This window comes from Lissotriton helveticus, chromosome 1_1, assembly GCF_964261635.1.
Source record: "Lissotriton helveticus chromosome 1_1, aLisHel1.1, whole genome shotgun sequence".
Lineage (NCBI taxonomy): Eukaryota > Metazoa > Chordata > Amphibia > Caudata > Salamandridae > Lissotriton > Lissotriton helveticus.
Window position 1 is genome coordinate 1,004,676,337 of NC_136057.1, and position 25,979 is coordinate 1,004,702,315.

The 25,979-nt window shown below is 42.6% G+C and overlaps 1 protein-coding gene across 5 annotated transcripts in view; it reads right to left on the reverse strand.

Moving 5' to 3' along the window:
• Window positions 1–25,979, reverse strand: part of NRF1 (nuclear respiratory factor 1) — a 547,404-nt gene that overhangs the window by 284,830 nt on the left and 236,595 nt on the right. For all 5 annotated transcript variants that reach the window (XM_078677627.1, XM_078677621.1, XM_078677613.1 and 2 more), the window contains exon 7: window positions 11,283–11,474. In XM_078677627.1, the coding sequence (XP_078533753.1) occupies window positions 11,283–11,474 (192 nt within the window). The remainder of the gene's footprint in view (window positions 1–11,282; window positions 11,475–25,979) is intronic.

Below are 25,979 nucleotides of genomic sequence, written 5' to 3' on the forward strand. Positions count from 1 at the left end.
AGGTGATGCATCGATTTTCTCCTCACAATGATGGCGATGCGCCAGTTCCGAAGAAGCACTGAAGCAGAAATGTGTTGGTTCTGCAGCCAATGCGCCAGTTTTCCCCATGCAGTCAAGTGGATGTGCCCATTTGCTCACACTGCAGAGGGCCTCCCTTCCCATACCCTGGCTCCAGACTCACTACAGGTGTGTAATCAATCATTTGTGTGATGACAGGACACTACCCATTCAAGTGTGTCAGCTCCTCCTTCCATCTTGCCCAGGATGAGCCATGAGGATGCAGATGAGCACTCGGTCACACCTACTCTTCCTTTAAGTGTGGCTGTATAGAGGGAATGCACAAAGTTCAGCTGTCACCGACCCCAGATGTGTATTAGGACAGGCTGTAAGCACACAGAATTTTTAAGAGTAGAGAAATGCTATCTTTCTAAAAGTGGCATTTCTAAAATACTAATGTTAAATCCAACTTTACCTTTTCAATTCCAATGATATTAAACATGATGGAGCTACTCCTTCTCAATCAGGAATTCTAGCTTAATCATGTATTGAGAAATCCCCAATGTTAACCTACGAGCAGAGTAGGCCTCACAATAGTGAAAAACAAATATAGGTGTTTTCACTACCAGACATGCAAAAATTAAAAGTACATGTCCTACATTTTTTGTTACACAGCACCGTACCTAGGGGTGACCTATGTAATAAAAGGGGAGTTTAGGACTTGGTAAGGTGTTTTAAATGCCAAGTTGACATGGCAGTATACACTGCACACACAGGCTCTGAAGTGGCAGGCCTGAGACATGTTTAAATTGCTACTTGCGTGGGTGCACAATCAGTGCTGCAGACCCACTAGTAGAATTTAATTTACAGGCACTGGGCAGGGTAGGACTCTACTAAGCACTCCCAGATAAATATACCAATTGTGGATAAGTCAATGAAACCATGTTTAGGGGTGCACTTTAGCAGTGGTTAGCAGTGCTCAAAGTCCAAACGCCAACAAAAAGGTCCGAAAAATAGGCATCAAAAGTAGTCGGCTCCGATCAGAATTTGATCCAAATATTTCTTGGAGCATTGGTGGGTGGCTCCTAGGTAAAGGCGGAGTTTTATCAGTCAGAACGCATTGGGCAGGCCGTGTAGAAACTGAACTCTAGCACGGCTTCGGCAGACTGATTTAGTACCGTGTCAGACAGGACTATGGGCATGAGTTCCTCCTCCAGTGGCAACAAAGCAGGAAATAACATGGATCGTGGTGCAAGGTGTGAAGTCAACTCCAGATTTGGAACTGAACCAGGTATTGACGACAGACCAGACTGGAGACCTCAGCAGATCCATGAGGCCTGAAGGCACACCAAAGGGAGCCGGCAGGGTGCCTCAAAGATGTAGACAATGCCTGGCCCTATCCAAAACTTACCTGTGTCTTGGCCTCTGACTAGGCCAAGTCCTTGTGGACCCTGCATTTATGTGGCTGGGGCTCCTAGCCCCGAACTCCCTCTCTCCACTCTCATTCTTGCTTTCACACTCTTCCTTAATCTCTGCATTCTGCACTTTTGCTTTCATGCTCTTTTGTGCATTTTTCGGGCCTTTCTCCACTGATTCTGTAGTTCTGCATCGGGCTCAGTCACCTGTGCTTTCACACTTGTTCTGCCTAATACTACAGATTTTCTTTTGGATAATTTTCAGCTAATTTTGCGTCGTATTCCGTCACCTTTGCTTTACCTCACTTTTTGCAACGCTTTGCCTCTTAACACGGTTTGTCTTTTGCCTAATTTTCCTCCTTTTTGTTTGCCTGGTTTAAACTTTTTAGACTTCTTTTCTCCTCCTTTGATTCACTGTTCTCTTTTAGCCTGTTCCTCAAGAAGAGAGGAGGCGGCTCTGATGTGGAGTGGTAAGTCAATACACACTTCAGGAACAATGTAAGACAACACCAGTCCTCCTGATCTGGTTCCATGTATGCATGGGATGTGTGATGAGAGTAGGAGTCCTGTAGCCAAGAGGTGTCTGGATGGTTGGTGGAAAGACACGACTGAAGGCACTACACAACTTGGGCCCAAAAACCTTAACATTGTGTGTGAAGAAGAAATGCGTTACTTACCTGTAACTGCAGTTATCCAGTATTGGTATCTTTCATAGATTCACATGCCTGAATCAATCCCCGTCGTCGGGATGAGAGTCCCCCGTACATAAATAAAGTAATGTCCCATTAGACATATAGAGTAATAAGCCAAAGGCCTCACATTAGTAACATATCCAGGTCCTTTTGTAATAAGGACCAAACTCTAAAGAGCGACCAATCAGCTGCCACCAACCTCTGGAACCATCCTGGAAGGAGCTCTAGTCCCTCAAATTTTCTAAGCACAGTGCTATATAGAGGAACAACAGAGTTCTAGGTGAGCCCTTCCAAGGGAGGTGGGTGGGTTGCATGTGAATCTATGAAAGAACAATACCGGATATCTGCAGTTACAGGTAGGTAACGCATTTCTTATCCAGTATTAGGGTATCTCATAGATTCACATGCCTGAAACAGAGTAGAAAGCAATGATAAGCACATTTCCCTTTGCATAAAGAACAAATCATTAATATATATATATATATATATATATATATATATATATATATATATATATGTGTGTGTGTGTGTGCGTGTGTGTGTGTGTGTATATGCATATGCATATATCAACATTAAAATGCAAAGCAATAAGTTGCACGTCTGGCAAAAGGTATAATAGTGACAGAGAAATGTGCGTGGAAAAATAAGAGAGAAGCTGGTGGGAAGGAAGGAAGGCTCACCTCTATCGAAATAGATGATGCAACACCGCCTGTACCACTGCAGCATCCTTTGTTAGTTCTGTATCCAAACAGTAATGTTTGGTAAATGTATGCGGGGTCTTCCATGTTGCCGCTCTGCAAATATCTGCGATGGGCACACCTGCAAACAGTGCCGTTGAAGTAGAAAGTGCCCTAGTGTAATGGGCATGAATTTGTGATTGTAAAGGCTGACCAAGCCTGCTGGTGACAGAAGACAATAGCACCAGAGATCCATCTGGAAATGCTTTGCTTTGTGAGAGGAAAATCCTTCCTGGGTAAACTGTAAGCCACAAAAAATTGGTTGGATTTGCAGAAAGTTTTTGTTCTGTCAAGGTAGAATTTAAGGCAGCGTTTCAAATCCAGTGAATGTAGAGCTCTTTCAGCTGCTGTTTGAGGATTTAGAAAGAAGGTTTTTAGGACAATAGGCTCATTTAGGTGGAAGTCCGATGGTACTTTTGGAATCATTTTTGGATTAGTCCGAAGATTTACCCTGTCATTCTTGAATCGTGAAAGCGTGAAGGTCGCTAACTGGTCTGGCAGATGCAAGGGCTAGAAGGAGCGCAGGTTTCCAGGAGAGGAACTGGAGGTCAACTCTATGTATCGGGTCATAAGGGTGCTTCTTAAGCTGAGCAAGTACTGTGTTTAGTTGTCATGTTGGAGGTGGAGACTTTACAGGAGGGAACGTCCGAAACAGACCTTTGATAAATTGTTTTATTAATCTATTTGACCAAAGAGAAGGTCCTGTAGAAGATCTTCTAAAACAGGATATTGCTACCAGGTGAACTTTGATGGAAGCGTGGGTGATGCCCGAAGTAGCTAAATGAAGGAGATATGGCAATATTTCTTCTGGAGAGGATGTGAAAGGATGTATCTTAGCCGACCTGCACCAGATACAGAATCTTTTCCATTTAAAGGGGTAAGTCCTGTTTGTACTATCCGCTCGGGCGCGAGATAGGACAGCTCTGCATTTGGGAGGGATGTTCAAATCCTGAAAGTCGTGGAACACAGAAGTCAGGCCGATAATTTGAGAGATGCTGGGTCCGGGTGCTGGACTGGTCCCTGGTTCATTGTGAGGAGGGAAACAATGGCAACGGAATTGGAGTTTGCAGTGAGAGGAGATGAAGTTCCGTGAACTAATGTTGGCGAGGCCATGCTGGGGCTATTAGAATCAGTGTGCAAGGCTCTGCCTGCATCTTCTTGAGGAGCCTGGGAATCAGGGGAATCAGCGGAAAGGCATAGGCGAATACGCCGAACCATGCTATTGAAAATGCATTCCCAGAGATCCCTGTTGGGGATGCCAGCTTGTGAAGTGTTGGCATTTGGCGTTCTGTCGCGTGACAAAGGGATGCAACAGTGGTTTGCCCCACAGAGAGAAGATGCTGTTGAGAGTATCTTGGTTTAACTCCCACTCGTGGCAGGTGGTCTGCATTCTGCTCAGCGAGTCTGCCAACGCATTGTCTTTTCCTGGAACATACTCCGCACGCAGGGAAACTTTGTTCTAAAGGGACCAGTTCCAGATTTTTTGAGATTTTTTAGAGAGTGTTAGTGAACAAGTCCCTCCCTGCTTGTTCAGGTAGTGCATTGTTGTAGTATTGTCCATTCTGACAAGCACTGGTGGACCTTTTATTCTGGGAAGAAAAGCCAAGAGGGCTAGGTAGACAGTTCTGAGTCCTAGGGGGTTTATGTGCAGTTTCCGCTCGGAAGACGACTACTTCCCGCTGATCTGAAGCAAGGCTCCCCAACCTTCGAGAGACGCATCCGTGGTTATAACCTGAGGGGAGGCTTGAGTTAGGAAGGATAGGCCTCGAGACAGATTTTGTGGCTGAATCCACCAGTTGAGAGCGGAGACCATCTGAGGAGTGACCTGTATGATGTCGAAGGATCCGCTGATTTGAATCCACTGTGCGGCGAGTGCCTCTTGAAGAGGACACATGCAGAGACGACAGTATGGAACTAGAAGGATGCAGGAAGACATCCTTCCGAGGAGGGATTTGAATAGGCGCACTGAAAGACTTTCTTGTGTGCACATGTTCTGCCAAACGTAGTAGTTTTTTTTTGTCGCTCCTGCGATGGGTACGCTTTTTTCAGGACCGTACCTAGGACAGCTCCCAGAAATGTTATCCGCTGAGAAGGCTGTAGGACTGAGGTTGAGGTTAAGACCTAATTTTCTGAAAAGCCGCAGACAGGCTTTGGAAGACCTTCTTGCGCTGTCGGGAGAGGGTGCCTTGACAAGCCAGTCGTCGAGATAGGGAAAGATTCCGTGATGTTGTTGTCTGAGGTACGCAGCCACTGAAGAAAGGCATTTTGTGAAGATGCGTGGGGCTGATTTTAGCCCGAAAGGCAGGACCTGGAATTGGTAATGTCTGCCCACTACAGCGAACCTCAAACTTGTGTCTTCTCTGGATAGGAATATGAAAGCAGGCATCTCGGAGGTCCAAGGATACCATGTAGTCGTTCACATTGAGAAGCTGTAGGACTTCCTGGATAGTGACCATGCGAAATGATTGTTTTTTTTAAGTATTCACTTAGACTTCTTAAATCTAGGATCGGTCTCCATTTCTTTTCCTTTTTTCGCACCAAGAAGAACCAGGAGTAAAAACCTTGTCCTCTTTGATGGACAGGTACCCGCTCTATAGCACCCTTCTGAAGCATTGATGATATTTCCAGGAGTAAGCGGTGTACATGTTTGTGATTCATACGTTGAGGAAGCGTTGGCGGTGTAGTTTGCACGAATTCTAGAGATTATCCGAACTTCACCAGCTGAAAAACCCAAAGATTCATTGTGATTTGACTCCAATTGTGAAGATAGTGGGAAATGTTTCCTCCCTCTCTGGAAGATGGCGCAGAAACGGAGACTGGTGGTAGAGAGAAGTCATTGACATTGCGCTGAATCCTTCTGCCGTCCAGTTTTTCAGCGAAAAGAAGACTTGTTGTACGAAGTCTGCGCTTGTTGCCTCAGCTGGAACTGTGGTCTGTATTGCTGGTTAGAGGAGGAATATGAAGACCTGTATTGTTGGTAGCCTTCTCTATTAGAGTATTGCCCTCTACCCCTTGAGCCACTAAAAGGGGTGCTTTTATATTGAAGGGTACCCATGGCTCTGGAGGTATCCGTATCTTTTTTGATATCTTGGAGGGCCTCATCAATATGGGCACCAAAAAGGAGTTGTCCGTCATAAGGAATATCCAGGATCTTGGTTTGAATTTCAGTCCGGAATGTCGTTGCCTTAAGCCACCCTTGGCGCCGCATAACTGCTGCTCCAGCCAGTTGGCAGAAACTAGTGGATGCGATGTCCACAGCACAGTCTATAATTTCAGAAGCAGACGTTTCGCCTTCCAGAAGCACCTTTCTTGCTTCGTCTTTAGATTCTTGCAGCAAGGACTCCAAGTATGGTGCAATATCGGACCACATTTGCCTGTTGTAGCGTCCCAATTGTGCTAATGAGTTAGACGCTTGTACTGATAGCACTGACAGAGGAAAACCGTTTCCCAATGTTGTCTAAGCATCTGCCCTCTTTATCCGGGGGTGCTGAAAGTGGGGCAGAAGGGTTTTTGATCTGCGTTGAGCTGCCTCAGTAATCACTGAATCAGGCTTTGGATGCCCAATGAGGCAGGCTGGTGCATCGTCTGGAGCCCAGTATTTCTTGTCCAATCTTGGCAGGACTGGAAGAACTGTAGAAGGATTTTGCATTATCTTGATGCCTTGATCCCATAGCCTATAATAGGCATAGACCAAACAGACTTTTTGAAGGTTTCCTTGAAATTGTAAAGGAAACAGTCCTGTTGGTGAGAGGGCATTGGCAATGTGAACCATTGTGCTGCTCTAACCAGGAGATTATGGAAATCTACTATATCTTCAGGAGGTGGGTCCGCCAGAGGAGGCAAAGGGGATGCTGGAAGAGGGATAACCTAGTCATCCCATTCGTCATGGTCTGACTGCGTATCCCGAATTTCCCCCTCTTCCTGCTGTTCTTCATCGTCATCGTCCGTAGATGGAAGAGGTGGCACCGGCTCCTCAATGGTAATAGGTGGTGGAGGCTGCAGAGGTGGGACTTGCACTCTCTGTGGCGGCGATACAACTGGAGCAGGAGACGGCGCAGAGGTAGGAAACCTCTTCTTGTAGTCAGAGATCATAAATTGCAGGTCAGAGACCAAGGCTGAAGGAAGACCAACCATTTGTGATTGTTGCTGACGACTGTCATCATGATAGTACTCCTGCTCATCCATGTCTTGATCGTCATAATCAGAGTCTTCCTGATACTTAACATTAAGTTCAGAGGGACTTCTTGCAGCCCTAAACATACTATCCTCATCCTCATCCAAAAGGTGCGAGGGAGGTAATGGTTGAACCTTACTGGGGGATGTATGAGAGGGCGACAGCATCAGTTTTGTAATTTTCATATCTGAAGTAGGTGTCATCGACATGGTCGTTGTCGGGATAGACGTAGTCGACGAGGAATCGTCGATGGTTGTAACAGACACTACCGTCGACGAGGAACTTCTCGTCGTCGTAGCGGTCATCGACGGTACACCCTCGCCGACGTGTCATCGAAAACGAGGCACTCGTCGTCGAGGTAGTCGTCAATGATGTCGTCGTTGACAAAGATTTCTTGATCGTCGACGACAAAGGAGTATGTGCCATCGACGAAGACGTCGTCGACGAAAGAGACACCGACGAGACAGAGTATTGAAACTGTCGTCGACGAAGTCCCTCCAATGGCAATCTGAGGAGATTTCGTCGTCGAGGTGGTCGTCGACTGGGCTGAGGAAGGCTTTTTGAAAGAGTGTTTTTTTTAACCCTCAGCGGTGGAGTTAGATGGTCTGGAGCTGGTTTCTTTGACCCTTGAAGGGGGGGGGAAGACTCCAGGCTCCAAAGCTTAAAGATTTGGAGCCTCTGAAGACTGTTTCTGCGTCTTCTTTTGAGGTTGCTACATAGAAGGACCTGGAGAAACATCTCTGGTCCTTTTCTGAGGAGGTTTTGAAGAGGATTTCGAAGAAGTTTTACTCCACTCTCTGCAGCCAAGTTAAAAGCCTTCTCTCACTATCTTTTAAAGTCTTCGTAGAAAAAGTATGACATACCTTGCAGTCTTTAGGAGAATGGTCTGGATAAAGACAGTAGAGGCAGTCTTTATGCTGGTCGTCGACATGCAATCTCTTCTTTTTGCAAGTATCACAGGGCCTAAAAAAGCCTTTTTCAGGCGTATCCGACATGAAGACATTAAAAACTTCACTCAGATGTAGAAATATGCGAAGAAAATACCTTAAATCCAAAGATAAGGAAAAAACCTGAGCAGAGCTCAGTGGAGACTCCCTTAGCACGATGTGCGGTAGAAAAGGACCAGAGCTCCTTCCAGGAAGGTTCCAGAGGGTGGTGGCAGCTGATTGGTCGCTCTCTAGAGTTTGGTCCTTATTACAAAAGGACCTGGATAAGTTACTAATGTGAGGCCTTTGGCCTATTACTCTTTATGTCTAATGGGAAATTGCTTTATTTATGTACCGGGGACTCCCATCCAGACGACGGGGAATGATTCAGGCATGTGAATCTATGAAAGATACCCTAATACCGGATAGTTTGATATGAGCTTGTTTGTGTACCAGGAGCCAGTGGAGCTCCCTGAGGCGTGGTGTAGTGTGATGAGAGTTCTGTGTGGGAGGATGAGCTGCCGAGTTCTGAATGGTTACCAATCTTCACACGAGTTGCTTGGTGATCCCGGTGTACAGGTTGTTCCCACAGTCCAACTTGCTGGTGACTGTGGTGTGAGTGACTTTTCTGGTGTTGCCTGGGAGTCATTTGAAGATCTTCCTCAGTATCTTTAGGGTGTGGAAGCAGGATGTAGTGACAGCATTGACTAGTGTGGACATGACTAGTTTGCTGTTAATAATTCAGAGGCTTGTGGCGGGAGCGCAGTTCAGCCTGTTACTGTTGAACTTGAGATGGTTGGCTTTCATCCAGTTAACTACTTTGGTTATGCAGGAGGTTAACTTGTTTCTCATTTTGATCTTGTCTGAGAGGGAGGGTATGAGTTGAAAGTCTTCGGTGTAGGTATGCTGAGGTTGTGTGCATGTATGACGCTGCCCAGAAGGATCATGCATGTGTTGAAATTGGTGGGCTGTGCAATGAACCTTGAAGTGAGGTGTATGACAGTGCCCCTTTTTTGCATGGTGGCCCCCCACTTTTTAACTAATGTTGATGCAATTTGACTAAGAGTGCCCTCGGTTCCTGCCAACCAGGTACCCAGGTACTGTTGTAAAACCCAATTCCCGACTCTCTGGCCACATGTAAGTCCCTTGTAAAAGGTACCATAGGTACCAAGGGCACTGTGACCAGGGAAGTCCTCTAAGGACTACAGCACTTATTGTGCCACTCCTTAGGGGCTCTGTACCTTTACACACATGCACACACTGCCATTGCAGGCTTGCGTCTTTTGGTGCAGAGCAAAGTGAAGAGTCGACATGGCACATGCCTACAATCCACTGCCCTGGCATTGGTAAGCCACTCTTCTAGCTGGATACACTATACCAGTGGTGAGGGTACAGGTGTGTGAACTCTACTCCTACAGTGTCGAAGTCCATTCTTAGACATTGTAAGTGAGGTAAAGCCATAAAGAGTGTATGGTATGGGAATTTGTCAATACGGACTCCACAGCACCATAATGGCTTTAATAAAAACTGGAAAGTTTGGTATCAAAGTTCTCAGCTCATTAAACCCACACTGATGCCACCTAACTCTAGTGTCCTGAGTGGCTGTTCGCCAGCTGCCACCACCAGACATGTTTCTGGACCCCTGGGTCGAGAGCCTGCCGATCTCGGGGGTCATAAAACAAAGCACCTCCTGGGTCGAGGTGCCAAGCACCCTCCCACAGAATGGGCAGGGTCCACGAAGGGGAAGTCTAAAAGGCCTGCCACCTTTGTGAGCTACCCCAGCCGTTTGCTGCTCCCTGCAACTGGGTCCCACTGGTTTTTACCCACACTTTGGGCCGGAGACTCAGCGGGTAAACCAAGTTAGGAGAGGTGTGCCCACCTTTGACAACCCCACCTCTCAGGTGGGGGAGGCGAGGTGAACTTCAGCATCTCAGCAGAATCTACAGCACAGTAACTACGCACCTTCACCAACTCTCAGTCCCTGCCACCTTGAAGATGGGGAGACCTAGTCACCAGCGGGAGGCTTATGCCCCCCTCCAACTGGAGGGTGGCATAACAGGGGGTGTATCTATCCCCAAGAAAGGGACCTATTGGTCCTTCTTTGTTTCATTCCCTATTGAGCAGGAGGTTCAGTAAGAATGTTTTTGTCTTAAAATGTAGCACTGTACATAGCTACCCTACAAAGGAGGATCATTTAACTAAACAATAAGATCCAGCCCACTCACAGTATTTCCATACACCCACTAAACAAGAGATATATTTCGAACTTCAAATAACAATAGCTACCACTCCTTCCAACCTAATATTAACCTATACTGTTCTTCATTAAACAAGATACACTTTGGTGCAGCTAAACACCTAGGCATTGCCCTCATTGCACCAGTCCTTAGAACGTGACCTGTAATGTGCTGCCCTAATGGCCATTAATTTCTGTAGGTCACAGCAATGATCCACACAATCCACTTGCATTCATAAGCACACATTCTTTTATTTGTACCTTCCTGTAATTTCAAATAGAAACCATCATCCTTCTTCAATTTTATTTCTTGAGGAGTCTAACTACATTCTCGTTTTTTCTCCGTTAGGGAACGATGAGTAGATCAGAATGAACTAATGTAAATTAGCTCCAACTAACTACCACGAGGTCAGCTATGTACAGTGCTACATTTTAAGACAAAAACATTCTTACTGAACCTCCTGCTCAATAGGGAATGAAACAATGAAAGGCACTAGTATAAGGATTTAAGTTCACTTTTGAAAGATTGAGGAAGTAAAATATTTAACCCTTAGCATAAGGTTATTTTGATGGGTATGGGCAGTAGAGATTTGCACATTCATGTTTATCTCTATTGTGAATGTTTTTGTGGTTACAGAATACAACAAAGAAAATATCAAGAGCTGTAGAGAATGGTTTCTCAGTCTTCCATTGTATCATGGCTGACCATAAAATGCCTACCAAAAAGCACCTTCTGGACATAACATGAAATAAATGCAGAACTTTTTTGCCCATCTTCTGAGGGAGAATTTATAGAAAGTGCAAAACAAAGGATACAATAACTTAAATTAGACTTTAAAGTATCCCAATAAATTGTAGAAGGTAACAGCTGGATAATCATGGAAAAGTACAAGCATAGCCTTGATCAGTTGGTACTGCAAATATGGGAGGACAACCTATATGAGCCAAAACAATGCATTCTGGGCTAGATGTTCAGCAAGACTATAACGGTTAGTATCAACATATGCAAATTTCAGAAAAGGTAAGAATTAAATGAAATGTGAACAATACTTACACCCTGAATGACTGTGGCTGGGGTCATGATTAAGTCAAAACTATGCCTCACCTGTATGAGAGAAACTGTTCCATCAGGGTTACTGATTGTTTGTACCACTGTCTGCGAAGGAAGTAGGTGTGCTATGCTGTGTGTGGCCACTTGATGTGTCTGATTATCTTCAAAGGCATACAAGAGGTCCTCGCGTCCGTGCTGCTTGTAACAATTTTTAACTATAGTTCGCAGTGCTTGAGTCCAGGACACCTGCAATAAAAAAAAAATTAAGACTTGACCTATCCAGATGGAATTCATATATATTCAAGGATTTGTCTAAATTTAAATGGGTACAACATTTCCTATATGGCAACTGTAAGCCAAATATGTAAAGGCACCATATGTGTGTGTCAAGATTTGTTTATTTGACTAAACTAAACTCGGCTCAATTGCTAGCTTAACAACCCGCCACAAACAGGTTACCTTGTAAACAAGTATCAAGGTAAAAATACTCATATGTGGTAACTCCAGTATTCAGTCTAATATACTGATTTTCTTCATTTACTTAAACAAGAGGGGCTTTCTAAGGTAAAACTAGAACTGTGCATGCCAGTAACTTTAAGATACCAGGGTACAGCATTGTAGGTTCATAACACGACACAACCCCTTTTAGGGTAGTAAATGCCTGACAGGTTTGTTTAATACAAAATAAGCAGGGCGAAGGACTGTTTTTTCTGCAGCAGAGTCCTGGGCAGTGTGTAGTCACTGCTAACGCTAACACAAGGGCACCTACTGACTAAGAATAACATTGCAACTAAGAAAGAATAAGGATACGTTACTGACCTGTAATCCTACTTCTCTTCCAGTGGTATCCTCAAAGCCATAAGCAGTGAATATACCCAAACCATGTGAGAGGACCCCGGGGTGTTATATATATATATATAAAACTCCACTGCCAGCGGACCACCATTCAGTGCACAGAATTTCCTTTATTCGGGTTGAACTCTGTCAGATATATATATATATATATATATATATATATATATATATATATATATATATATATATATATATATATATATATATATATATATATATCACTTCGTTTCTTCTCACCACAACTTTTCATGGATGAAGTCACAGAACAGCAACAGGTTAGTTTCAGATATTTTATTTACACACCATGTGCAAATTAAAGTGCATCAAAATAACGTTCTACGCGTTTTGGCTACTCTTAGCCTTCTACTGGACCATCGGAGATATATATGTATATATATATATATATATATAGATATCTATCTATCTATCTATCTATATATAGATATCTATCTATCTATATCTATATCTATCTCTATATCTATATCTATATATATCTCAGAAGATATCCTCAGTGGTGGCCCCCTCACATTGGGTAACCTTTTTTGAATATATATATATCACACAAAGAAAAGAATGTCTGCGCTCTCAGTAGGTGCCGCAGTGGGAGTTTATATACACAAGGTAACACGTTTCGACAGCCGAGGTGTCTGCTCAAGACAGCCTCGGCTGTCGAAACGCGTTACCTTGTACAATTAAACTCCCACTACGCACCTACTAAGAGCGAGGACATTCTTTTCTTTCTGTGCAATTTACAGACTGCTTGCTTCGCCCCATCCCTCGCCACTTGCCACGGGCCAAGGTTCCCACCAGGAATGGGAGAGGGGTTGGCCTAACGGCTAAGGCGCTCGACCTCGGAATCTGGGTTCGAGTCTCGGTAACAACGCCAAAAATCCCCTGTGATTCTGGGCAAATCACTTAATCTCCCCGTGCCTAAAATGAAAGTGTGTCCTCATGTAACGTAACTGGTGCTATGTAAAGCGCTCTGATAACTGATTCGGTTCTAGTTCGCGCTATATAAAACTCTGCAAAAAAAAAATGACTGTTATGTGATTGTTATATATATATATATATATATATATATAACAAAGTGGTGAGAAATTATTGTGTGTTCAATATTCCCAGTGCAATGTTGTTTATATGTTAAAAAATTCTATACTGGTGGAGACCAGTAACAGATAATGAGCGCAAAGAATTGATTATAGACGGATATATATATATATATATATATATATATATATATATATATATATATATATATATTTGAAGATGAAGGATCACAAGAAAACAACAGTCAGCCATAGCAAAAATCTGGATCCCAAAGGATACAATGAGTCAATGAGTCACAAAGAAATAAAATATATAAGAAAGAAGTGACTCAAACAGATAGATTCACCAAAGAACAAAAATATCTGTTAATACTTCATCTAAATTACCGGTTCAACTCTTTATTTACTTTCAGTGGTACTTTACGTTAATTCTGTAAACATAAATATGTACAAAAGAGAGATATTGTAAATACTTTATCTTCAGGGGTACTTCACGTTAATTTTATAATTGTGTAACACAAACATGTACAAAAGAGAGATGTTGTAAATACTTTATTTTCCAAAAAATGACTAGAAATGAACATGCAGTAGAGTACTTTACATTGATTGTACATAGTTTTGTGTATATACCCTGAACATGTATTAGCCATGTGTATACTGCTGGGCGGGTTGGTCAAGATGACCATGGAAATGGTAGAGGGTACTTACACTTATTATACACTATTTAAATCAGGTCTAGACCTAGGGACTCTATGGTCCAGTGGAAGGCAGGAGCCGAAACGCGTAGACCGTCCTTTTTTGTTGCACGTTATGTTTGCACTGGTGTGTAAATAATAAAAACGCTAAAAACTACTGCTGCTGTGCCGTGTCCTTTGATCCGTAAGAAGTGGAGAGAAGAAGCTGTGGCAATATATATATATATATATATATATAACAAAGTGGTGAGAAATTATTGTGTGTTTAATATTCCCAGTGCAATGTTGTTTATATGTTAAAAAATTCTATACTGGTGGAGACCAGTAACAGATAATGAGCGCAAAGAATTGATTATAGACGGATATATATATATATATATATATATATATATATATATATATATATATATTTGAAGATGAAGGATCACAAGAAAACAACAGTCAGCCATAGCAAAAATCTGGATCCCAAAGGATACAATGAGTCAATGAGTCACAAAGAAATAAAATATATAAGAAAGAAGTGACTCAAACAGATAGATTCACCAAAGAACAAAAATATATTTCCACTACAACGTTTCAGCTTCCGCCTTCCTCAGGTAGTTTCAAGATGGTAAGCTCAGTGGCTGCACAGAGGACAGCTGGATTTTCAAAAAGCATCATGAGTGAAGATTCCATTTGGAATGTGGAATCAATGCCGCCCTGAGAGTTCCTGAGATATGCAGTGATCAGGTTGTATTGTCAGTAATGTTCAGTCCATCTGGATGCAATGATTTTAAACGGTACATCCAGAAGTTTTCCCTGGAGTCCAGTAGTTCTTCCTTTGAGCCATGTTCTACGGGGAAAATCTTCAAATCTGATAGTGAATGATCTTGTGAATATGATGAATAATGATATTATGTATATATATATATATATATATATATATATATATATATATATATATATATATAAAAAAAATAATGAAATTAAAATAAAATATCATACACGATACATGAAGTAGAACATTGGAACAATTTACAGCTAATATCAACAATATCCATCCTACCATCAAATTTACCAGCAGCAATACCAAACAGAAGCATCATCTCCCTTTTCTGGATGTGCTAGTCCCCATTCATGAACACAAAATTACAACTGATCTGTACCACAAGCCTACAGATGCTCATTTGTATCTAAACTGGACTTCATGTCACCCTCATCACACTAAACTGAGCATCATCTACAGCCAAGCACTCAGAATAAGACGCATCTGTAGCAATGAGGAAACCTGTAAAGACCATCTACAGGAGCTTGCTACATTATTTAGAAGGCGAGGCTATCCTCTGCATATCATACAGCAACAAATTGACAAGTCTTTGCAGTTACCCAGAGAAGCACTTATTTGGAATACCAACGCCAGAAACAAAAGTGACAGAACTCCATTTGTAGTTGACTATCATCCATCAGCTCCCAACTACAGAAATATAATGCAAAAAACATTTCCCTTACTGTCCACTTGTGAAAAATTGCAAAAGGTTTTTCCAAAACCGCCAGTCATTGCTTACCGCAGAGCTCCAAATTTACGATCTCTTATTGTGAGAGCTGAAATCAAGCAAGCTGTAACAAATGCAGGGGTTCATTGCTGTGACTAAAAGGAGCATCACGTGTGAATACCTTTTATAAACATCATCAGTTACTAGTTATGTTACCAGAAGAACCTATGCAATAAGGCAGCATCTAACATGTCGCTCAACATGCATTATTTATGTGATTCAGTGCCAACGGCAAAGCTGTAAAAAAACAATATGTAGGCCAAACAGTGAATGACCTCCGCACACGATTCAGGAACCACAAATCAGCAATAATTAATAAGAAAATTGACCAGCCTGTAGCCAATCATTTTAACCTTGTGGATCATTCACTATCAGATTTGAAGATTTTCCCCGTAGAACATGTCTCAAAGGAAGAACTACTGGACTCCAGGGAAAACTTCTGGATGTACCGTTTAAAATCATTGCTTCCAGATGGACTGAACATTACTGACAATACAACCTGATTACTGCATATCTCAAGAACTCTCAGGGCGGCACTGATTCCACATTCCAAATGGAATCTTCACTCATAATGCTTTTTGAAAATTCAGCTGTGTCATCTGTGCAGCCACTGAGCTTACCATCTTGAAACTACCTGAGGAAGGCGGAAGCTGAAACGTTGTAGTGGAAATATATTTTTGTTCTTTCGTGAATCTATCTGTTTGAGTCACTTCATATATATATATATATATATATATATATATATATATATATCCAATAAAGTTTCCTCATACGCTTCTATGAGAAAGAACGCCGGGGCAGTATTACATTGTATTTGAAATATATCCACTAAGATAAATATGATTCACAAATGAGTTTAAAACCCACTTGGGTGTAAGGACACGCCCACTCGGGCTCCATACATGAATATGTATTGCAACACTTGCAAATTTTGATTTTCAAACTCGCAAAGTGCAAATTTATGTTAGTTATGTTATTCAACAAAATTACAATTATACCAATTAATTTGTGGTAACCAATGTATATAAATGTGGAAGTTTACAAAATACTAAACTGTTCCAACATGGTGACCAAAATACTGAAATGCGAGGCAATGTAAATACCGTAGTCCTCTTTTTATCACTTTGCACTATATCACGTAAATGTAAATGTACTTCGATTTATATAGCGCACTAATCACCCAGGGGTCTCAAGGCGCTTGCTTAGGGAACCCGTCCTGGTATTCCCCTGTGAGATACCCCGGCAGGGTATTCACAAGGACAAAGCCAGGCATCCCGCCGCGAGGGGCCGTAGTGGAGATTAAGCAAGCTATTGCCCAGAGTCGCAGAGTGTGATCCCGTGAGTCGAGTAGGCACCGGAGCGAGAATTGTCGAGTCCGTGGAATTTTTTGAGCCCGAGACCCGCCGAGGCGGGGAATCGAACCCTGGTCCACGGCTGATTTCAGCTTCCGGGTCTGCCGCCTCTAACCACTGAGCCACGCTTCTCCACACGTAACATTGAGCACTAACAGCTGACCCGTGACCAAGGAGCCGGCTGGTTCCAAAACGCGTCGGGTGGAGTTTGCCACTGCTGTTTAAATAATAAATATTGCACGAAAAATTGGGGCTCGGCGTTCTTTCTCATAGAAGCGTATGAGGAAACTTTATTGGATTTCTAAGGGTTCGCAACCTGGCCGGAAGCCCGCCGTCACAAGAGGCAGAGGTATTGTGCGAAAGGATTTGATGAAATTGAAAACGGAAATCTCTGCCCGCTACTTTTCAATCCCCGCCTGCCCGTGTGGAGAGAGGTGAAGCACCGTGTGATTTATTACCTTCCGAAGACGTTTCGAGGGTCGGTGACCTTTGGAACACAAGTTTGGAAGCCCGGTGCAGGAACCTGATTTCTCTTTCGGAGCTGCGGTACAAAGATCAGAAGCTGACGGAAGCAGTGTGACGGGCTCGTCACGAACTGCAAAGCAATATCGACAAATTTTAAAAAAGATCTTGGCAACCTAAAAGAAAGGTAGCCTAATTATCAGCAATGTGGGCAAACAGAGGAGCAACACGGCGGGAAGCCGCAGAGCTGCTTTTTACCGCTAACACAAGCAATAATGACACGACTGCCAGTGTGATAAATACCGACCCTGGAGAAACACAGAGCAAAAGGCAACTATGGGACAAACTCTGGAAATTAACTAAAACGGAACAAGCGAAATGGTGGGAGGCGACAGCCTTACAGAAGTATATAGAATGCGGCCGCATTCCCAGAGAACTCAGAATTTTTATAACGCCCACCTTTCAAGAGCCAGATCCAGAATTAATTAAAGAATGGACACAAAATAACCATGAGTGTTCGACAATAATGCTGAAACTCCTGGTTAAGTATGCTGAAAAAGACACAGAAAGACTTGCTGTTGAAATAGAAAAGTTGACTGATATATTAAAAGAAAAATGCACCACTATTGAGTTTGAGAGTGAAATGGAGAAACTCAAAATCCGATTAGATAAGGCGGAAAATGAAATCAAACACAAAAAGCAACGCAAATTTCAGCAAGATGAAATTGATTACAATTTGGGACAAATTCTCACTTTTGGAAAAAAGTTTGATCATCTGAGAGATAAAATGGGAATAACCCAGATACAAAAGACAAATGTGGTGTCAAGTGTGGAAACTGTGGAAAATGGAACAGGGTCTACAACAATAACTCCTGCGGATGCAGGCACCTCAAGAGGAACAGCAAGCAGAACACCGGAAGGGTTAAACGCCAACATTTTAAGGGAATACGAAATCCTGGCCAAAGGCCGCCAGGAATCTGCGAGTCCGCAATCAACAAGAGGACGAGGACGCGGCGGCAGAGGAGGCAAGCCGGCCGGAAAGCAACAAGGAAATACTCAAAGCCTAGTGGGAATGATGACGAGAGGCAAATCGGCTTCAAAATGAAGAACAAATTTACGGTATTAAACCTTTCCAATATTATTTTGACTAAAGAACAAGAGGAAGTGTTATCTTTAGGCTTAACATTTTGTCTCACCAGAAGTTTTAACTATACAGATAGTCGCATTGATCTGTTTTTGTTTACACGTAAACTCAAATTAAAAAAATGGCACGCAAACAGGTTGAGACAGTCCAAAGATATAGTAGAAGAAGCTAATACTATTTCCATAGGAGATATAGAAACTTTGCACACTTTGAGATACTTGGGTAATGATGATTGGATAGATGACCCAATTATAACTTTGGCACAAGAAAATATAACAATTGATAACCCCAGTAACACTGGTTTGAAAGCGAAATCAACTTTTTTGCCACAAGTGCATAACGATGCAATTGAAGTATTTGAAAGGGGAGTAATCAATGAATTTAAAAAGCTTTCGAAAAAGAAATACACGTTTGTAAGCAACCTCACCAAAAAACAAGAGAATGCTTTAAAAGAATTACGTGACAATAGAACTATTGTCATTAAAAAAGCGGACAAAGGGGGAAACGTAGTAATATGGCCCCTGGAAATGTACTTGAAAGAAGGCAAGAACCAACTAAGTGATGCCAACAGTTACTGCAAGACTGAAAAAGTGATATATGAAAGAAGTAATGAGGATTTTAGAAAACAATTAGATCAATGGAAGTTCAGTAAACTGATCTCCAAAGATGAACATAATTTTTTGGACTGTAAATATCCGAAATTAGCCTCATTATACTTATTACCCAAGGTACATAAGTGCAAAGACATACCTCCAGGACGTCCAATTTTGTCATCTATAGGTAGCATGTATGAGAATACATCCAAATACATTGACTACTTTTTAAGAGAATATGTTCAGTTGTTGCCATCATATGTGCAGGATACAAGACATTTTTTGAGATTGATAAAAGACAAACTGGGAAGACAACATGCTGCTGATGACATTAGATGTCAATAGCTTGTATACGTGTATACCACATGACCTTGGTGTAGAAGCATGTGCTCACTATTTAAAAAATAGACCAATAGGTTCCTTGAAACACACTGAGATGTTATTAATCATGATAACACAATGTTTGAAGAATAACTATTTCATTTTCGATCATGTGATGTACCGACAGTCTCGGGGGACCGCGATGGGAACCTGCTTCGCCCCCAGCTACGCGGGTCTGTACCTGGGCTGGTGAGAGGAGCAGGTGGCAAATAACATCAGTGCCTTTTCCCATAACGTGGTCCTCTGGGCTCGTTACATCGATGATATCTTCTGCATTTGGAAGGGTGACAGGGACACAGCTGAAAACTTTGTCGAAAAAATAAATGACAACAATCTCAATCTTGCCTTCACAAGTACAATCAATAAGGAATGCATAGAGTTTCTGGATGTAATGGTCAAAGTCAAAGACCAGAAATTAGAGAGTGAACTATTCAGAAAAAGTACAGCATGTAATAGTGTCCTGAGTGCTGCGAGTTGTCATCCCAAATCAACAGTATCCCGTACGGGGAACTGTTACGAGCCAGAAGAAACTGTAGCTCTAATGACACCTTTGAAAGGGAAGCCAAAACCATGCAAGAAAGATTTAAAGAGCGAGGTTACTCGCAAAAAACTATAAAAGCAGCGTATAAAAAAGTTAGTATAATTGACAGAAAAGATTTGCTTGTTGAAAGAGAAACAATAGAAAAGAAGGAACCAGTGAGATTTATTACCACTTTCAGTAATCAGACGAAAGATGTCAGAAAGTGTTTAAATAAATTTTGGCATGTATTTGAAACTGACTTAACCTTGAAAGAATGTGTGGAATCACACCCCAGTATTACCTTTAGGCGATGTCCAGCATTACAGGACATATTGTGTAAGAGTAATCTGCCAATGAAAAAATCTTCAATTCAAGGCTTTTTCAAATGTTTTTCATGCAAAGCCTGTAAATCCAGTAATAACTGTAAGCAGATCACACTTTCAGAAAAACACAAACCATTTATCATCTCAAAGCATCTACACTGCAAAACAGAGTTCTGTGTTTACGCACTAATATGCCCCTGTAAGCTAGTATATATTGGCAGTACTATCAAACCAGTCAAGCTGCGTATATTAGAGCATATGCGAGCAATTACAAATGACGACAAACAATATCCGATTGCTCGCCATTTTCAAGCACATCATAAAGGAAATGCAAACCTTTTGCAATATTGTGCTTTGGACTCAATCCCAAAATCTGAAAGGGGTGGAAACAGGGAACAATATTTACGCAGACTGGAATCTAGATTGATTACAAAATACGAAACAATGCAGCCAGGAGGGATTAATAAGGATGAAGAGTTAGCAGTCCACCTAGGCTAAATATTTGCTATATGTTATTCAGAATTTTTGAAATGATTATACAACCGTGTTGCTATCTCAAGCTTGTTACTAAATGTTTTTAAATTGATATTTGATCATTTTATTGATATGCACATTATTCACTTGTAGGAGACGGAGTATTTTGCCCAGAATGAAGAATTGTTGATCTTTGAAGGAACATTGAAAAAGACTCATGGCTTCAGCCCACTGGGGCAGTATTACATTGTATTTGAAATATATCCACTAAGATAAATATGATTCACAAATGAGTTTAAAACCCACTTGGGTGTAAGGACACGCCCACTCGGGCTCCATACATGAATATGTATTGCAACACTTGCAAATTTTGATTTTCAAACTCGCAAAAAGCAAATTTATGTTAGTTATGTTATTCAACAAAATTACAATTATACCAATTCATTTGTGGTAACCAATGTATATAAATGTTGAAGTTTACAAAATACTAAACTGTTCCAACATGGTGACCAAAATACTGAAATGCGAGGCAATGTAAATACCGTAGTCCTCTTTTTATCACTTTGCACTATATCACGTAACATTGAGCACTAACAGCTGACCCGTGACCAAGGAGCCGGCTGGTTCCGAAACGCGTCGGGTGGAGTTTGCCACTGCTGTTTAAATAATAAATATTGCACGAAAAATTGGGGCTCGGCGTTCTCTCTCATAGAAGCGTATGAGGAAACTTTATTGGATTTCTAAGGGTTCGCAACCTGGCCGGAAGCCCGCCGTCACAAGAGGCAGAGGTATTGTGCGAAAGGATTTGATTAAATATATATATATATATATATATATATATATATATATATATATATATATATATATATATATACACACACACACACACACACACACACACACACATATATATATATATATTTATTAAAACTTTATACAGATATATATATAATTTTTCCATAATTAAGAAAATGCAGCCTTAAACAAAACCGAGACTAGACAATGCTTTCATATATTGCATTTGTACCCATAAACAAATACCCGTTTTTAATTCTCTTCCATACACTTATAGGAGAAAAAAAACAGGAAAGCAAAGAGACACTCATACTCTCTTTATTGAACTGCACAAACTGCAATGTAATAGTACGGCATGGTTGGCCCATAGGCTGCAATGGAACACACAACAGAACAGAAAATTAAAAGAACTGGAATTGTGCTTTTAAGGCAGCCATGACACCATCATTTGTCCCGGGAGGTGGGCAGGTTGCTTATGATTTTGATGAGGATAGCCCTGGAAGAGAACGAGGATTACAGGTAAATAACTTATTTTTCTCTACCAGGGGATCCTCTGCAATAGTCATAATCAGTTAATCGAACAGCAATACCATTCCCTACCTCTCTGGACAAATGACCAAGTATCAAGAGCTGCTGTCAGCATTGAAATAATTTCTCAAAGAGATGTGGCCAACTTGAGTGTCTGCTCTCGTATCCGAATTGAGATAGTAGTGGATCGTGAATGTATGTACCGACCTCCAGGTGACTGCTTAGCAGATCTCAGATGGGAACATTCTGAAGCAGGCCCAGTGTTGCTGCTTTACCCCCTTGTGGACTGTGCCTTGTGCGTTGCCGCAAGGTGTTTGTTGGATAACTGGTAAGTCAGCTTGATACACGAAACTATCCATCTGGAGATGGTTCGATTGAATGCTGGAAAACCTGGTGTAATGGAACCATAATTAACAAAGAAATGATCAGATTTTCTAAGGTTCTTAAGGCCCGATGTAGGTAAATTAGATTTACAGATTCATAAATACAGAATTTTACCGATTCGGTATTCATGAATCGGTAAATCTAATGTAGGTAATTATTCTGAAAAAAATACCAAATCGGTAGGAATCTGTATTTACCGATTCTGTAATTACAGAATCGGTATTTGTCATTGATTCCTATGGGCCTTGAAGCCCCTAGGAATCAATGGCAAATACCGATTCGGTAATTACCGAATCGGTAAAATTACCGATTTGCCAAGGGGGACAGGGTGTCACCTTGACACACTTTTGCAGGCTTGTGTGCCATGTGACACACATACATGCCCTTAGGGCATGTATGTGTGCCACATGGCACAGGTGTACATGCACAAATGTGCATGTACACTGAAATTAGTTATTTACCATGCAATAGTATTACATGGTAAGTAACGAATCGGTAATGGCCTGTGGCACTGTTTGAAGTGCCACCTACATCTGTATTTACCGATTCGGTAAATATACCGATTCTGTAAAGTTGAAGGGCCCTACATCTCCATTTGCAAATACCGGTCGGTAACAGCCGAAATCGGCCGTTACCGACCTGTATTTGCCGACCTACATCTAGCCTCTAGTTTTGTCTAGGTAGAACTTTAACACCCTTTTCAGGTCTAAAGAGTGTAGAGAGCACTAAGCTGGTGTTGGGTTAGGAAAGAAAGTGGGAAGCGAAATGGTCTGATTAACATGAAAATCAGACACTACCTTAGGAAAAAAGGAAGGGTGTTGCTGTGAAAGACTGTGTATGGCTCTTGGGAGCTGAGGGCTTGGATATCGCTCACTCTGTGAGCCGGGCGATTGCCACTAAGAAAACAGTTTTCTTTGTGAGATCTTGAGGGGTCGCTTTGTGAATAGGTTCAAAAGGGGTACCCATGAGTTTAGATAGAACCAGATTAAGCTCCCAGGGTGGAGAAGGGGGAACGAACTGGAGGGAAGACCTTCTGTAAACTCTGCAAATTAGATTACCTCCTCTTTGCCCTGTAATCGATAGAAACCCTTTTTTACAAACCACATATAGAATCTTTTCCATTTAAACTCATAAGAGTGTCGAGTGGAATGTCTTTTCGATTCTTTTAGAATGTTCATTCACTTCTGAAGAAGTCCTAGATGGTCATATGTAGGAACTCAGGAGGCATGATGTCAAGTTCAGCAAGAGAAGGTTGGGATGATGGATTCTCAAGTTCTGCTTGGATAGGAGATCCGGCCTGCACAGAAGCCTCCCGTGTGGTCGCTCTGAGAGGTGTAGCAGGTCCGGATATCACCACTGTTGTGGCCAGTCCGGAGTGATCAGAATCATCCTCGCTCTGGAGCGGTACAGCTTGGTTATGACTTTCGGGATTAAAGGAAGAGGTGGAAAAGCGTACAAAAATGCCCCTGACCAGTCGATCAAAAGCTCGTTCCCCTTTGTCCCCAGCCGGTAGTATCTTGACGCAAAGTCTTGCCATTTTTTGTTGGTGTTGTCAGAGAGTAGCTCTATACATGACTGGCCCCATTTTCTGAGAAGGTCTGCCACCACCTTGTCGTGCAGCACCAAATCTTGATGCTCTGCGAAAGGACAGCACAGGGCATCTGCTTGAGTGTTTTGCTCTCCTGGCAGGTGGACCACTGTAATGGTGAGTTGCCTGGCTAGGAGACAATGCCAGATCACCTGAGCCTCCAGGGATAGGGGCGAGAACGAGGACCTACCTGCTTGTTCAGGTAGTACATCGTGGTCGTATAGTCCGTCTGGATGAACAAGGAGCTAGTGTGAATGGAGGGATAAAATGCCTTGAGGGCTACATGTACTGCCCTTAGCTCCGCATATTGATGTGACATGCCTGTTCCTTGGTGAACACAGACCCTGCGTTTGCCGAGGACCCATTTAGGCCCCACCCCAAACCCTGGAGAGACGCATTCGTGATCACTGTCTGTGTTGGCAGTGTTTGATGAAACGGGACTCCAGCCAGAAGATTCTAGTGCCAAATCCACCATGGAAAGAAAGCTTGTGCTGACTGATCTGGTCGTCGGTCCAATTTGCCCTCCTGGTATTGCTGCAAGGGCCGCATCCTCAATCTGGCATTGGGGACAGGGATAACACATGATCCCATCGACCCTAAGAGTGAGGCAACTTGCCTGACTGACGGCTGAGTGAGGAGAAGATGGCTGCACTTTAGAGCGATAGAGGATAGTCTCTCCTCCGAAGGATACACTATTCCTAACTTGGAGTCCAGTGGGGAGCCGAGATAGTGAATTCTTTGGATCAGCTGAGAGACCGACTTGGCAAAATTTACTTGGAGACCCAGCCATTGAAGAAAGGTTAGACATGTCAGAATGGCCTAGAGCACGCTGAGGAGAAGCACTCTTTAGCAGCCAGTTGTCCAGATAAGGGTAGACAAACAGCCCATGGCAACGTAAGGAAGCTGCTACCACTGCCATGCACTTGGTGAAGGCTTGAGGCGCCGACTTTTGCTCGAAGGGTAACACTTTGTATTGGTAATGCTTGGACGCTACCATGAAGCGCAGGAACATGTGATGTTTTGGGTTAATTGGAACATGGAAATATGTGTCCTGTAAGTCTATTGACCACAGCCAGTCCTCCTGGTGCAGGTGAGGATAAATCATGGAGAGCCAGCATGTGACATTTTTCTTTTCAGATGGACTTGTTCAGGAGGCGTAGGTCCAAGATTGGCCTGGCCTCTGCTTTGGGACCTTTCTTTCATACCAGAAAATACAGAGAATACACCCCCTTTCCACTTTGTGAAGGAGGAACTTCCTCTATTGTGTATTTTCATAGTAGAGTGGACACTTCTCGTTGCAACATTTGTAAGTGACAGATTTAGCTGGGGTAAATCACAGAGGGTGGATGACAAAACCGCAGAGCATACTCACTTTGCAGAGTATTCAACAGCCATTAATCTTTTGTAACGTTGCACCCCTCTTGCAGACTATTGGCAATACTTTCCCTCACTGGAGTGTAGAACGGTGACGGAGGAAGTGACTTCTTATTGTTTTGCTGGGGTTTTTGTAGATGTGGAGGACTTGCAAGGCCTTCCCAGCCACGAGCGGATAGGTGACCTTGGTACTGAGCTATGGGTTGATGTTGCTGCTGGAGCTGAGACCATTAAAGGGCTTGAACCCTCTGATAAGGCCTGGGATTATACGGCGTGTACCTGTGATGGAAATCTTTTTTTCTTTTCCAGGCCTACCGCCTCCAGGGTGTTGAGTTCCGCCTTAATCTTGGTAATTCCATTGTCTGTATGGGACCCAAAGAGAGTGTGACCGTTAAAGGACAGATTCAGGATGCTTTGTCAAACTTCCAGTTTGAGTGCTGTTAGCCGGAGCCAAGAGGAGCGTCTTGCGCATATGCCATGTGCATAAGCATGGGCTGCCAGGTCGCACCACCCACTGCCACACTTGTCATCTGATTAGCCACTGGGCCTCCTTCCTGAAGAACCGCCTCAAAGTTCTGCCGATCTTCTTTGGGAAGTGAGACCGAAAATCTTTCCAAGGAGTCCCATACGGACCCAACATGGTAACCCAAGAGGGCCAATGCGCTGGCCACTTTTAGAAAGGAAGCGGAGGTACCACAAACTTTC